The sequence below is a fragment of the Podarcis cretensis genome, assembly GCF_951804945.1.
Source record: "Podarcis cretensis genome assembly, chromosome: 3".
Classification (NCBI taxonomy): domain Eukaryota; kingdom Metazoa; phylum Chordata; class Lepidosauria; order Squamata; family Lacertidae; genus Podarcis; species Podarcis cretensis.
In genome coordinates, this window is record NC_137172.1 from 22,892,802 (window position 1) to 22,909,606 (window position 16,805).

General features: G+C 40.8%; 1 protein-coding gene across 5 annotated transcripts in view; it reads left to right on the forward strand.

Annotated features, from left to right (window-relative positions):
• The window catches only part of THADA (THADA armadillo repeat containing), a 153,409-nt gene that overhangs the window by 99,749 nt on the left and 36,855 nt on the right, over positions 1 to 16,805 (forward strand). For 4 of the 5 annotated variants that reach the window (XM_079968402.1, XM_079968399.1, XM_079968400.1 and 1 more), the window contains 2 exons: positions 8,540 to 8,655; positions 12,536 to 12,621. In XM_079968402.1, coding sequence (XP_079824528.1) covers positions 8,540 to 8,655; positions 12,536 to 12,621 — 202 coding nt within the window. The remainder of the gene's footprint in view (positions 1 to 8,539; positions 8,656 to 12,535; positions 12,622 to 16,805) is intronic. The other variant, XR_013836565.1, reaches the window with a different exon arrangement.

The following is a 16,805-nucleotide window of genomic DNA, read 5'->3' on the forward strand; positions in this document are numbered from 1 at the left end:
AGGACTTGCCGATCAGAAGGTCAATGGTTCAAATCCCCACGACAGCGTGAGCTCCCGTTGCTCGGTCCTTGCTCCTGCCAACCTAGCAGTTTGAAAGCACATCAAAGTGCAAGTAGATAAATAGGTACCGCTCCGGCGGGAAGGTAAACGGTGTTTCTGTGCGCTGCTCTGGTTCGCCAGAAGCAGCTTAGTCATGCTGGCCACATGACCCGGAAGCTGTGGACAAACGCCGGCTCCCTAGGCCAATAAAGCGAGATGAGCTCCGCAACCCCAGAGTCGGTCACGACTGGACCTAATGGTCAGGGGTCCCTTTACCTTTACCTACGCTATGTATTTGCCTTTTAAACATAGTTAGGCTTCATGATAGTTAAAGCAGGGGTGGAGAGCAGGATTTGACTGGTGGGCCACATCCTGACGTTGCCCATTCCCATGGGGTATTTTGACCGGTAGATGCGACCACCAACCTGTCCGTCACCAGACACCACCATGACATCATGTGGCCTAACTTCAAAGGGGCTTTCTGTACGAACCAAATAGTTGATCAACACTTACAGCAAACCCTGCTTTGGGCAGGGCTCATAATGTCCTTTTAAAAATAAGTCTCTGGTGTGGCCACATTTAAACTATTATGTGCATCCTTAAAACTACAATACGGGGGTTCTTTTAAAATACGTTACCTGCTGCCTTGGGAGTTTGACTGAGTGTTGCGGTAGAAATGTTTTCATAAATATTTTTTAAAAAGAGATGCAGAAAAGGGCAACCCAATAACCAAGGTGTTGGAGTATTTTTCTCTCCAAGAAAAAAATTAATGTTAAGATGATTTCCCTTATTCCAGTTCCCTGATACTAAGTGAGCAGGGTTGAGTGAGCAATCCTTGGGGTTGGCTGCAGGAGTGACAATTGCTCCATATCTTGCTGTCTCCCTCCCTTCAATCTCAGGGCACTCACCCTGTGACAGCCTTTGAACACTACTGTAGGGGTTCAGTAGCTAGCATTTATAACATGTTAGTGAAGCTGGATGCCTTACACATGCAATCGGAGCCAGATTTAGGTCAAACATCAGATGAACACAGATGAGAGGCAAAATCTGGGAGATGGTACCGGTGAAGTTGGCTTCTGTAAACCTTCAAAGTAACACACTTCAAGGTAACACACAGGAGGTTAAGAATCCCAGAATTCTCACCTGACTCTAGGGGCATCCCAGAATTGCTGGAGGAATTGAGAGTGTACATGCATGTAAAGTGGGAATGCCCTGTTCTGACTAAGCATTCTGCATGCGAAGGCCAGACTATTAGCTCCTCTTTTCAATGCCAAGAATACCAGTTTTAGTTGATTTGCATTATGTCTGATGAGAATCATTAGCATGTAGGAGGGGAAACACCATAAAAATAATATCTGTAACTATTTACTTTTTCTGTTGATTCCATCCATCTTTGCAATATCTCTAGAAAGTAGGTAGAATATATACCAAGTGACTTTGGTCCAGACTTGTGTTAGGAAGCTGTTTATCAGTAAATCTGTTTAGCTACGCTGGCCCAGACCTATCTCAAGAGGATTTCCAACATTGGAACTATTTTTGTGCTCCGTGTTTTGCATAATGAGAACGATAGGCACAGAATTCACTGGCCATTTTTAAAACCACAAATGAAGTTTTGTAATTAGCCGTGATTAGATAAATTGATATTTTTTTTAAAGCTACTTCTGGAAAGGCACATCCAAACGATTTCACTAAAAACCATGGTTCAGTGTTATAAAGCAAAGCAAAACAGCGTAATGTATTACAACTAGTCTTAATGTTTACTTCAAAGCCTAAGTGCAGTGCTCATTAATGCTGTTCTTTTGATTATGCAGTTAGCCCTCGGATTGCCCTTACGTTTACCTTGGCTGAGGCGTTTGCAGTTAAATGCCACTGTGAAAATTACTGGAAAACATTAACATTAACATGTTATTGTAAGCTGACATGCTGAGCCTGATGGGAAGTAAAATGTATAAATAGCCTCGTTTGTATGCATAAGGTGAAAAATCTGCTTAGTTCTAGCAACTGCTATCACTACGTGGATCATTCATTTGTTGGGGTTTAAGTTTCTTTACGAGTTTTCTTCCTTTCTGTAAGTGTGCGTTGATAGTTTTTGAAGACACGTCGCAATCGTGCAAGCAGATGAAACCTTGCGTTGTCTAATATTTATTTGCTCACACAATCTGTATCTGGCTCCGTAGTTTTCCAAACATTTCCCCAGCAAGCACCAGCAAAAACAATCCGATAAGATTATTCATTCTGTTCACAGAGGTAGGCTGGATTGAAAAGGGCGTCAGCTCTTGGCTGCAGAACCAACATCCACTCCAAATGCAACCCAGACTATAGCCTGCCATACTCCATAAACAGGGTGCATCTCATCTCTCCCCCTTATTTGTCAATCTTATTTCTTTAAATGTGCCTTTCTGGCATGAAGCACAGTAACTGGTCAGGTATTGAACACAAGCCAAAAGCAACCATTGAGATTTCTTAAGGGAAATGTTATTGGCTAGAGGCCCATGTTTGCCAACATCCCATCTCTAGTTGTTCCAGTCCCTAGTATCCAAAGAGGAAGGAGACTTCCTTATGCCTAAGGCCAATAGAATTCAGCGTATCATAATACTTTAAATAAACACAACTGCGTCATCAGAATGCCTTCATGAATTTCGTTCTATTATGGAACCAAGTTGGTTGCCATATTTTAGTAAGTGCACACTAATTATTGCTGCTGTTTTGCAAACTGCCCTGCTCCTGGGTTGCTGCACCAGGTTTCCAGCTTCACCAGGGCTGCATTTTTTCCAGCTTGCTATTTGCACAGTGTTTTCTTTCAGCTGCTGAAACATCTGTATTTTTCAGGGAGTGCTGAAAATGTGAACTATAGAGTGATGTCAGTTTACTTTACTTTCAAGAACCGTTTAGCTGAACAATCAGAGTATTGTTTCGTTCCCCCTGCTAGGAATGTGAGTATTTTTATTGTATACTTGATTCTCCAAAGCAGGCTGAGGGCATATAAGCAGACATTTTATGACTCCAGGTTAGCTCGAGGGAAGGAAGGTTTAACCTTTGGAGTTCATGGAGAGACAAATACACAAACCAGGAAACTTAAAAATTATCTGTATTTTGAAAGGCCATTTCTGTATGAAGGTTTCTTAGCAGGGGGGAAAGATTGCAGGCTTCCTTTTTAAAATGTCTTCGGCTCTGTGGTGCTTATATTAAAATTAAAAGGTCTCATCCGTGGATATTCTGAAACAGTTTATTTCTGCTTTCAGTGGCGTGTGGTGAAATTTTTCGTAGGGGAACAGTTAGAGCCAGAGGCACCAGCTTGCAAGTGTGATTTAGGGTGGGTGATGTATGAGCATCGCCTCCTTCCCTAACCAGGGCAGAAGCTTCCCGGGTTTTGGAAAAAGGCACCAGGCCTCTGACAAGATACTGGAGCTTTGCTGCCTCCTTCTTAAAGCTAGGTGGGCTTTGGGAAGGTGGTGGGGAGGGCTCTTGAACCCTTTAGAGCAGGCATGGCCAAACTTGGCCCTCTAGTTGTTTGGGGACTACAGCTCCCATCATTCCTAGCTAACAGGACCAGTGGTCAGGGATGATAGGAACTGTAGTCCCAAAACAGCTGGAGGGCCAAGTTTGGCAATGCCTGCGTTAGAGCATCGCCCCTGTCTTCCTAAGCTGAGCAGAAGCTTCCCGGGGCTTGGAAAGGAACATTTAGGGTACTAGCCTAGTCCCCCTAGTCCAATGACCGCATGCCACTGGCTGCTTTCATGAAATCAGATCTTTTGTTAGAAAATGTGGATTTAATAAACCCAGATGTGATTTTGTGCATAAAATGTGGTGGTGTGTTATCTGTCTTGACACACAATACAACATTTTTTTGGCATTGTATTAAATTAGGTTTGCCATGCTGTTCAAGTAGCATCAGCTGACAACTGCCTGTTGTTTGACCACTTCAAAATATTCCAAAAGTGTTGCCATTTAGATGGCAGCTTAACCTTCCTTATTAAAGGCATCTCCAGACACCGACACTCAGCAGTGCCGAAGGCCTGCCTGGCACCAAAATGAATATCTTTTTGAAACCAGGTTAAAACTTACCTTGCCCTCGGGCATTTGATCGCATGTGATGGATTGCTATTACTGACCTCCTATGTCGTCTGTTGCAGATGTGCAAGTAACTAGGTGTAGAATTGGATTTTAATATCAGTGGTTTAAATCAAGTAGTTTAAATGAAGAAAAAGAAGTGCATGCTCGTAAATAGTTTGGGTTGATTAAATTAAGCAAATATTCATGACAAAACTTCCATTTAAAACAGGCATAGGCAAACTCAGGCACCCAGATGTTTTGGGACTACAACTCCCATCATCCCTGACCACTGGTCCTGCTAGCTCGGGATGATGGGAGTTGTAGTCCCAAAACATCTGGAGGGCAAAGTTTGCCTATGCCTGATTTAAAACACTTCCTTAGTAGCTACATTTCAGTTTATTAGACCTGGAGTGGATTAAACCTTGAAGAATAGCAATGTTCAACTTTTTATGAAGCAATTTTCTATGTGTCCTTGGTATTTTACATTTAAATAGGTATTGAGCAGTATGAAGCCTTGAACCAGGATGGTGTAAAGGTTGTTTTCTGCTGCTCCAGAGAAGCGGACACGGAGCAATGGATCCAAACTACAGTGGTGCCTTGCAAGACGAAAATAATCCGTTCCGTGAGTCTCTTCGTCTAGCGGTTTTTTTGTCTTGCGAAGCATCCCTATTAGCGGATTAGCGCTATTAGCGGCTTAGCGGCTATTAGCGGCTTAGTGGCTAAGCGGCTTTTAGGGGCTTAGCAGTTTAGAAAAAGGGGGGGGAGAGAAAAAACTCGTAAGATTCGCAAGACGTTTTCGTCTTGCGAAGCAAGCCCGTAGGGAAATTCGTCTTGCGAAGCGCCTCGAAAAACGGAAAACCCTTTCGTCTAGCGGGTTTTTCGTCTTGCGAGGCATTCGTCTTGCGGGGCACCACTGTACAAGAAAGAAGATTCCACCTAAACATTAGGAAGAACTTCCTGACAGTAAGAGCTGTTTGACAGTGGAATTTGCTCCCAAGGAGTGTGGTGGAGTCTCCTTCTTTGGAGGTCTTTAAGCAGAGGTTGACAACCATATGTCAGGAGTGCTCTGATGGTGTTTCCTGCTTGGCAGGGGGTTGGACTCGATGGCCCTTGTGGTCTCTTCCAACTCTATGATTCTATGATTCTGTGATGTTCGTCTGCCTAGCAGCTGTTTTCACATGCCTTAAGGTCCTCTGTGGAAACTTGCCTCTGGAATTCAGAAATAAAAATGGATGCACTCCTCTGTTTTTTTGTGGCACGTCCTCTTTCCATGCCAAGTATCGCTGCATGAGTGGCCCCTTCGTACTTTATATGTTGCTGAGGGCTGTTCACCTGCTAGTGTGTGCTGGCTTTCTAAATGGGAACAAGGAGATTTATTCCTGGTGTGAAAATAGATGTTGCAAAACATGTGCCTCAGTTTTTATCCCTGGAACAGAGGAAAAAGTTGGGGAAGTAGAGACCTGAGAACTGGTCCTTGTACATTGGGCCATATTTATTTTGCAGCTCATGATACAATTTGAAAAGTCCATAAGGGTTTTCAGTTCCAGTGCACTGTTTGCTTTTTGTGTTATAACTGCCCTTGTGTCACCTTCTCTGGAAGCACAGTTGTTGGTGAATGTGCAGATATGTGCATCCTTGCGCATTATGTAAATTCCCAGTGGATCCAAGTAATGGCAAGCATCATGCCAGTATATATTTTGCCTTGGTTGTCAAACACCAGCCTGTACCAATAGAAGGCCAATGGGTAGCAGATGATAAAGAGCGCCCTGTAGCTCTTCCTAAAAGGCATTAATGAAGAAGCAGATATTGAGAATGGGTTTGAGGGAGCTGATTTTTGAATTACTGTTTGCTACAGAAGACTCACAAGGCAGCATGGCAGAAGCACAGGATCTGACAGGAGGTAACAGTTTGTTTTAGATCCCTAAACTGTTATGCCATGGTCATAATTTCATAACAGAAATAAATCTTCAGAACACACATGCGTCTTGGTTTATGTTTCCTTTTCCTATTTAATGTTCAGTGAACTAGGAAACCAGTTTGTGGGTTTTTTGTTGTTTAAAACTGTTTGTTCCTGGTAGTCTATCCATGTATGTTCACCATTTTCTGTTTCCAACTTTTGATGAGGAAACTACAAATCTCAGTTTCAGGGATGGTCTTGTTAGTGTTTTTAGAAAATGATGCTGATGCAGCCTGGATAGCACAGCTGAAAGACGGCACTGTTATTTTTCAAAAAGCCAAGCTGGATCTTACAACGATTCACAAAAACACATTTGTTCCTTTTCCAAGTAAGCTGAGCAAATAGGGTTCTTATTTACACATTCGTCAACAAGTTGTCATTTTAGTTATGTTAATTTTTTTAAAAAATTAAAAAATGGTGCTTAGAATATATTTCTGTTTTGAAAGCCATTGCACTGCACATCTTTGGGCTAGTACATGCCCAGTATGTGACTGGGCTTTAGGAACTGGGCCTTGTGAACTTTTGGGATCTCCCCTATTCCCTGTATGTTCTCGACAACCCCTTCTATTCGGATTTGATATTAAATAAGAGGTTTGCCAGAACCAGATAAAACTCTAAATTCCCCGAGAACCTGGAATTGCGGGGAGCAAATATTTGTAATCTGATTTGGAAACTTAAGCTGGTCCAAAAACGCAGCTGCCAGATTACTGACTTGGGGCCATTTGGAATTTATATAACCCCTGTTTTACAACAGTTACAGTAGTTGCCAGATAGTTTATAGGCCAACTGAAAATTATTTTGTATTCCAAAAATTATTATGTATCCTTCAGTCCTCCATTGTTGGGGTGGGATAAGACTCTGTGGCTATTGCATGAAATTTAATCAGTCTTATTTTCTGAGCTATTACTATCAGTTTCTGCTTTTGCTTCTTGATATTTCTCATGGAATTCTAAAATTCTAAGGTTTTCCAGGATTTAAAGAAGCATCTTTGCCCTTTCATGTATCATAGTCCATTTTTTTTATTTATTTAAGAAAATGTATTTCCCCCCAGGCCTTCACATCTCTAGTGACATTTCATTTTCTTGGTTTATATGTAACATTGTATAATAACTGGATGGTTTTGCTTAGAGAGAAGGTATCCTAATGATTAATAATAAGGTCCCAGGTCCCATCCATTCAAAATGCAACATTAAAAACATTGTAAAACAAATTACAGTTGCAAGTATATGGGTCCTTAAATATCTCAAGACCAGAGTTGAAATTAGAAATTTTAATACCAAATATATGTATTAATGTTATTAACTCCTGAGATTACTTGTTTTACATATGTGCAAGGATGCCTCTCATGGTAAATAAACATAGTGCATTTTTGTTTTTGGTGCAGATTATCTTGCTGTTGATCTGCATGTTGTATTAGTCTTCATAATTTTTCATGTTATGGAAAATAAAAGCTGGGTAAAAGTAGGGAGTTTGCTCAGTGAAATGAAGGCTGATTGGAAGGCCGAAGGCTGTGACTTGTCAGAATTCAGGCTCGGTCAGAGGTATGTGCCTATCTCTCGAGGCACCGGCTGAATTCTTTTGACCTCCCTCCGGCGACTCCCAGCAGTAAAAACACTCGAGGTCCGTTCCGGCGATTTTTCTCAGGCTGTGAGAAAAACACACCAACTGCTTCTCTTCTCCCTGCTCTCCAGCATATCCCCAGGGAGGGGAATCAGACTCAGACAGAAATGTATCTTACATTCTTTTATTCCTGTCTTTACTTCAGTACAGAGAAAACATGTCTGCTCTTTTCAAAAAACAGAGAGAAACTCAAAACTCCACCCATGTACATCCTGTACAGGTCATATGACACACACACTGAGCTAACATCCGGTGCTCAGTACAGAATGGACTGCCCCTTTGTTTCCATGGCAACAGTCACATACTTCCTGTTTGGCTTTCCAGCCACAAGCAGCTGACTTGGCTGCTAGAGCCTTTGCTTGCTGCTGCATTGCTGCTTTAGAATAATATGGGTCCTTAAATATCTCAAGACCAGAGTTGAAATTAGAAATTTTAATACCAAATATATGTATTAATGTTATTAACTCCTGAGATTACTTGTTTTACATATGTGCAAGGATGCCTCTCATGGTAAATAAACATAGTGCATTTTTGTTTTTGGTGCAGATTATCTTGCTGTTGATCTGCATGTTGTATTAGTCTTCATAATTTTTCATGTTATGGAAAATAAAAGCTGGGTAAAAGTAGGGAGTTTGCTCAGTGAAATGAAGGCTGATTGGAAGGCCGAAGGCTGTGACTAAGGGATGTATCTTCACAGTTAATCCAGAGCCAACAAGCTCTTTCTGTACAAATTGTAGAGGGTCATTCTGCAGGTGGCTTGGTTCGATTCCCTGTGGACTTATTTTTGATCACTGCCAAAAGCTAAGGAACTGGATATTTGGAAAATATTTTCACAGCAGTCTGCAACTTCTTTATTTTATTTTGATGTAGGTCTTTCACTTGCTGCAGTCCTATTTGGAGTCTAAACACAGGGCTAATTCAGACTTTCTGCAAGGCCTGAGAAGCATCATAACTTGTATTGAAGCCAAACTGTGGTTGGCTAAGTGGTAGGTTAAAACTCTTTACCTATAAATGAATTTATCACAGATTAATAATAGGTTGTAGGGTTGAATTTTTTTTTGTATTCCCCCCCCCCTTTCCCTCAGAAAATATGGAGATAAGTATTATAGTCTAATGTCACTATTTTGATGCATTTATTTTCTATTGTCATGTCAAAAAAGCTGAATCTCATTTTTGTGAATCAACTTAAAACAACAACAACATTCAAAAACATGTACAAATGTCTATTTTAGAAGTTGGGGGAGTAATGATATATCTAGTGCTTTTTTCCTGGGGGGACGCAGAGGGACGCATACCCCTAAACATTTTGTGAATCTATGTACTTTTATCCATTTGCTGTATTTATTTTTCCCGATTTGAACTATAAAATGGTGAGGGGGGGGGTTGAGTCAAAATGAGAGAACCTCTAAACTCTAAGGACAAAAGCACTGGATGTATCAGTACTTTAAAGTAGCAAACAGATTGAAATATTAATTAGCGAAGCTGACACTGCCAATTATGGAGCGTATTATTGGAACACCATGAATTAACTATGCTGCCAATAGCAGTTGGACACATTGCACTGCAAAATGTTAACCTAAACTCAGCTAAATGTTAATGGATAAAGAAATGTGTAGTAGTAGCCTATGTATATTCTGCTCCACAGGTTTTGTTTGTTAAATTTTCATACGGCTCTTCATCCACCTCATTCTCTGAAACCACTAGAGCAAGAAGACTGCAAGAGTTGTCCATACTAATCATCTATCCAGTGGTTCCCAATTGCTGGTCTGCGGACCTGAGAGGGTCCACATAACCCACCCAGTGAATCCTCTAGTTAGGTTGAGACGACATGGGGTTGGGGGGCAAACTCCCATCCCTTGCAGGGGTGCAATTAATGCTAGCACCTTCTGTCAAGAGTCTGGATGTAACCTTCGACGCCTCCCTCTCTATGGAGGCGCAGGTTGCAGCTACAGCAAAGGTAGCATTTTTCCATCTCCGCCATGCTAAGCTATTGGTCCCTTACCTTTCCCGCCCTGATCTAGCCACTGTGATCCATGCGATGGTCACCTCCAGGCTCGGTTATTGTAATTCGCTCTACGCGGGGCTGCCCATGAAGCTGACCCAGAAACCCCAGTGGGTGCAGAATGCCACGGCGAGGCTACTTATGTGGTCTTTGCCACAGGATCACATTCATCCAGTGCTTTACCAGCTGCACTGTCTCCCAGTGGAGTACAGGGTCAGGTTTAAGATGCTGGTTTTAACCTTTAAATCCCTATATGGCCTGGGACCCTCTCCTGGTATGCCCCGCGGAGGACCTTACAGTCCGCAAACAATAACGTTTTGGAGGTCCCGGGCCTCAAGGAAGTTAGACTGGCCTCATCCAGAGCCAGGGCCTTTTTGGCCCTGGCCCCAGTCTGGTAGAATGTTCTGTCACAAGAGACCAGGGTTCTGTAGGTGGTCCATGCCCTGGCTTTTGATTCTATTATTTAAAACAACTCACAGTGTTCTTCCTGTTACCAAATTGACTGCACATTCCTGTGCATGTCTGCTCAGAAGTAGGTCTTACTGTGTTGTGTGGCACTTACTTCTTAGTAAGGGTTCATCCACCCTTCTCTTTGTCGCAGAATTTATTCCATTTGCCCTCAGAAAACTCGACTGAAGTTTGTTTCTATTGAGTAGTAAACAGAGTTTTCCTGAGGAAAGCAGTGGGGCAACAAATAAAAACTTCTTGGACTCGTTCCTGGAAGACATGGGTGAAGTATGGATAAGACCTAAGTGTATGTGGAATTGCAGACTACGGAAGTATAACTACCTGAACAGCTAGTTATTGATTAAAATAGTCCGATATTCAAGTAATCAATACTTCATTCTACAGAGATATAATTTAACTGTGAACGTAAACCAGTTGTCTCTCACTCTTGTTAGGAATTAGAAACACACCAGTCTTGCTCAATAGAACAGGAGTTACCTTTAGTTTAGTAACTCGGAAAAGTATCTCAGTGACTTGGTTAGATGTAGATCTGTGTTTCATTAAGATCTACCACTCCTGCCAAAACACCAAAGGTGTAGTTTATGTGGTAATCATTATATTGGTCCCTACATTCTCCTAAGTGTGTTGCATGACTAATGATGTGTGAAAGTGATGTCAAACAATTAGGTTGTGTCAGTTGTTGATTTTATAATTTCCAGGGATGTTTCCCCTTTCCTTTAAAAATATTTGTGTATTTACTAGGGAGTAAGAAAGAAAGAACATCAGGACCTATTATAATATGTATTCTGATGCATTTTACAAACTTACCACAGATAAAATGCACCAGACAACTAAAACATAAACACAAGGTCATCAAAATGACAAAAGTCACTATGTATATATTTATTCATTCATTGATGAGTTATGACTTAGTGCTTGTACATCAAGCAATTAATGTCCTAGGTTTATTTAAACTTAATTTCAGGGTTTCTATTGAATACTGTCCTAGGTGGATTTATGATTAGTGCACAAACATGTGTTTAATTTCTTGCTTAAGTTCCCTTCCACCCCCACCCAAGTACTTACCCTTAAATTGCCTCCAGGTGTCTTGGAGTTAAGTGTTTCCTCTTTGAGTTTCTGTGTTCTTAAGATTAGTTCATCAGTCCATGGAAAGTTGCCTGATTAAGGAATAGTTAGTGGTTCTTCATGGTCTCTTGAGTTCTAGGGAAACAGTAGGGAGGTAGAAATCCTAATAATAATTGATTCCATAGAAACTTGGGGAAAGCTGTGTATTGTATAACAGTTCAGACATTTAGGAGTCTCGATAAATTCTTCCTTGTGGATGTGCAAGCCTCCCAGACCCTGCATATACATTCTATTTCATGCACAGATTTGAGCCATCTGTTTCTATGAATATGCCTAGTATGAGGGAGGTTCCTAAATATATAGGGTATTTTGTGAGCAAAAGGACAATATTTGGAAACAGAATTTCTGTCACATTTTTGTACAAGGGCATATATACCTAGCCTAACTCTTAAGGTCATCTCCTGAGGCCTTCTCCCAATGATGAGGAATGGGTAGCTACTAGAGATAGGATATTTTTAGTGTTAGCACCCCAGTCGTTGGATGCCCTCCACAGAGAGGCTCTCCTGGCACCCACACTGTTATGTATTTAGTGGTCTGTGTCTGCCTAAGTTTGAGTCTGGACTAAGGATTCTGAGCCCCTGTGTCCTGATTTGATACATGATATCCAATCACAAATGGGAGTGGGAGTGGCCCAGGCCTTCAGAAATGTATATAAGCAGTTGCTTTGCCCCGTTGTCCAGTTCTGTTAGTTCAATAAAGGTTCTTGCTGTTATCACTGTGTCTTGCCTGGTGGGAACCCACCTACACTTCACACACTTTGGTCTTTTTAGCACCAGGTGAAGACCTTTTTATTCTTTCACATTTTTAAGAAAGTGTGTATCCTCTTAAACTGTTATCCTCTGTTGTTTTTATTCTGGTTTTGTATTGTAAGGTTTAGATACTATTTTAGATTTTAGGTATTACTCTGTTTTATAATTTAATTCTTTGTTATAAACCACCCAGAGAACTTGATTGTTGGACAGTGTAAAAGTGGGACAAGTAAGAAAAAAATAAATAAAAGAAGTTTTATCTTGAATAGAGCATGACTTGACTGTAGGAAGTAGTTTTGCGATAGGTTGTGTAGCTTTTTTCATTGTAACATTTGGTAGATCATCCTCAGATTATTTAGAAATGTAATGTAGAGATGTAGGCATTGGCTGGTTACATACGGTACATTTTATGTGAGCAGGACCTGACAGGAATTTAATATCCTCCTAATGGGTTGTTGGTTTAAGGGGCAATTTTAAAGTATTTTAAAGCCATTTAACTTATGCCAATTACTTTGTTTCTAGGCAAAATCCTTGTTTGGTGACTAGATCAACATATCTCGATATACTTATTCTTCTGAATAATTACCTTGGGAGATCCAAAATAAAAGGTGAGTTTGAGCTAATGTATCGCTTTTTTGCCAGTAAGAGAAATTATTATTATTATTATTATTATTATTATTATTTATTATTATTATTTGTACCCTGCCCATCTGGCTGGGTTTCCCTAGCCACTCTGGGCAGCTTCCATAGGAACCAAAAATACACTAAAATATCACACATTAAAAACTGTGCTCCAGGTGATATTAAGCTAAGGCATATTCTGCGTAGACCTATTGAAATAAATTGACTTAATTTACTTTAGATGCATTGTAATCATGGACCTGATCCAGCAAGTGGTTCTTATGTTCTTTTGTTATCATATGTACTGCTTAATGTGACATGGCAAGTTTTAAACTATGACTTACTGATACGGTGCAAACTTGCAAACTTCCAGAGAGATGCTTCCAGTTGCTTCGCTCTTCCCTTTTACTCCTGGGCTGAGTTGAGACAATGTTTGGCCTAACACAGAGCTTTCCAAACTCTATGTCACGACACATTAGAGTGTTGGCTGCAGTGTGTAGGTGTGTTGTGTGAACGCTTCCCACAATCCTCCCTGGTAAAACTGAATTAACGTGTTGCGAAATGATGCGTGTCTAAAAAGTGTGTCATCAACATGAAATGTTTGGAAAGCTCTGGCTTAGCATGTCATGTGATCCTGGGCTTGTACTTATGCTCTCTCCTCACTCGCCATAAACTCTAGTGATGAGAGAGTCCAAAAGAGTCTAAAACAGAAGAATAAGACTGCATGCATTTTTTCATCAGTAATTCATAAATACCTTAACAAGTTCTCCACTACACAGGCATGCTATCATTAAAAGTGGCGTTCAGTCTTTTTCTTATCTAAGACAAATATATTTTCCAGTTTTCATTGTTAATTAGAATGCATGGTTCTTATAACTTCATTTTCTGCCAAATGCAATAAATACGTTTCAGCTGTATTTCTGTTTTGCTTTAACCCCAAATATGTTTTTTTGTGACCTATTGCTGAAAATGGTAGTGAACTGTTTATTTAAATGATAAGCTGGTCGTAAGTTGTACATCATTTTAATAATGTATTTGTGTCATACTTGCTCTTTTAAAAAGTTGAATATTCCTTAAAGAAGCATTCTCACAGTCATAAAAAAACTGAGAATAGCCATGAAAAATAGCTTAAAATGCTGGTATGTGTGCGCACTAATCAAAACTAAGGGGCAGAAACAAATATCAGAGCTGGTGCTGATGTAATGTTAACTTTCTTTACTTAAATCTCTGAGAAGTATGATAAAAATAAATTAAGAGTATAGAAACATTGGCAGAAAATATACACTTGTCAGGGTTGTGGGTTTCAAGGTCCATGTTGGGCAAAAGATTCCAGGATTGCAAAGGGTTGGACTAGATCAGGCTTCCTCAACCTCAGCCCTCCAGATGTTTAGAGACTACAGTTCCCATCATCCCTGACCACTGGTCCTGCTAGCTAGGGATCATGGGAGTTGTAGGTCAAAAACATCTGGAGGGCTGAGATTGAGAAAGCCTGGACTAGATGATCGCCGTGATCCCTTCCAACTCTATGATTATATGATCTAATCAGGCTACATTTAACAAAATTCATCTGAATATTATTTTTATTACGTCATACATTTTCTGTGCAGATGGGTACGGTCAGTTTTTAGTACAGGAGGCCAGCTCTCCACATACTTTTACCTTTGTGGGAAGAAAAGGGTGACAGGTTTTGTTTTTTAACCGTTACTTTAAAGTGGTGACTGTTGCAATCATGTCTTGAGGGCAAAATGTACATCTTAAGTAAATTTAAACAGCTTCCTCTTTCCACTCTCACTCCATTGTAATGATTTTTTCCCTTTTCACCATTTCCTTTCAAACGTGAGGGAAGTATGAAATAAGCTCTCAACTTCGCATTTTATCCTATGTACGACATAGTCTCTCCCCCGCCCCCCTTTTATGAGGTTTTGAACAAAGATGAAGCAGCCACCATGTTGTAGAAAACTGTGCCCTCTTTCTTAGCTGAATATTCCATGCCTCCCACTAGTTCCCTGGTCAGCAAAGAGAATCCTTCACATGAGGTGCTTGTATACAGTGCACTGGAGTATGCGTGGATTGGGAGGGTCAGTGGGTTGTGGCGTTGTTCATACTAGCTTTAGAAGAGAACCAGAATTAGGCAAACTAGACACCGCATGCGAGATCTCCTGACATCTTTTTTAAAAAAAAACCCTTAAAAGCAGTTGCAGGAAGGAGAATTAAATTAGATTGAGAAAACAGTGCTGGGAAGAAGTGTTGGCCCCCTTCCCCATTTTCCTAATCAAAACTTTACTTCACCAGAATCTTCAAGGGGAAAGATGGGTACCTACATCCACTTCCGTGAAGTTAATAACAGCTTTGAGTTGGCAATATATATATATATATATATATATATATATATATATATATATATTGGGGGGGGGGGGAATGTTTCGTTGTTAAGATAAAATACTGACCAGACACAGACAGGTGGTCTGGGGAGAGCCTAAATCTGTCGGTTTGAACACAGATAGTTTTCCCTCCAGCTTCTCATTCTTTGTTATGGTTGGAATATTTAAATACCATCTGATACACAAAGAAGTATGATTGTAATTTGGTATACTGGTTGGCTGTTGTTATTTCATTCTGCAGGTCTGTATTACTTCACCACCCCCACCCCCACCCCCAGTTACTTACCTGGTGGTTTGTTTGTTTTTGGTGCCTACACACTTTTGTATGCAACATACAAAATACAAGATAAGCAACAATTGAGGGGACAATTTTGATTTGAAAAATAACGCAGGGAGGCTAAGGTTAAATCAGAGCCATGGCCCCAAACCAATTTAGACCCTTATTGGTTCCCCTTCGATTTTGAAATAGACATCAAGAAAGCCAGTTGTGGAATGCTCACATCTTATTTAGTTTGGTTTCAGACACCTTTGTAAAAGCAGTCAGCAAGGGAAGAAGACGAGGTGGAGAAAATGCTATAGCCCAGGGGTTGCCAACATTTTTTTACTAGTGGGCATATTCTGAATTTTGAGAAAGTGCTGAGAGCTCATCACAAAATGAACTGGGTGTGGTGTAACACACAACTGGAGAGACAACCACTGCTGACAATCTTATGCTTGCCATGGGAAGTCAGCTAGGTCTTGCTGGTCCTGGTTATGGTCCTCTCTCTCTCTCTCTCTCTCTCTCTCTCTCTCTCACACACACACACACACACACACAGAGAGAGAGAGAGAGAGAGAGAGAGAGAGATGCTGTTCCTGTCTAAGCAGCAACAGAAAGCATTCCTCAATACCAGGAAAAAATATACAAGGAAGCCATGTCACTCTCATTTCATCGAAATCACTTAAAATCATCTGCACATTTTGCCCCACAATTTTATTTATAGGAAGGCTAGAGGCTTCCCTTTTTTTATTTAATGGAAGCTCAGAGTCTGGGGCACCTGCCTAGGTGCACCACTGAAAACCTTCAAAGTGGTGCTATTGCCATAAACCTCCATATATTCCCTTCCTTACGGCTAGCACAGCAATTTTGAGGGCTGTGGCACTAACCCTCTGTTGCTTAGGGTGAGGGGGTGCATCTGTCAATCTTTGCTCAAGGATCTTCTTCCCCCACCTATAACTTCACACCTACTTTCTAAATTTCCTGTGCCCCATACTTGCGGAACCACAACTTTAATCTACTTTGCCATCTTTTCTTTCAATGTGAAGTTTCCTCCACTTGGATCCTCTTTAAAGAAAACTGAACATCTAGCAGCTTCTTCCTTAATGGGAGTTTCCTCTCTCCAGTCTCATGTTTAAGCCCCTCTAGCCTTTTGGCTTCAAAGAACAGATTTGGAACACAAAGTGGAGAATGTTCTATCTCAAGCACCCACACACTATTGGCTACCAAAAAAAAAAGGACAGCCGGAGTATATATTTCATCTCTTTTTATAACCGTACCCATTTTTATATAGTGATATAATAGACAGTACTATATAACTGCTGAGCCCTCTAGGTTGAACTCCCTTGGGAGTAGATGACAGCGGGCAGATTATTTAAAAACAAAGAATCGGCCCCTGTAGTCAGTGAATCCAGCTGGTCGAAGTTCTCTGTCAGTTGATATTGAACATAACACATCGGTGTATTTTTACACGGAATCATGTGTGCTTCTTTAAGCTGGTTGGGCCTTTGGAAGTTTGTGGCGCAATTTGAGC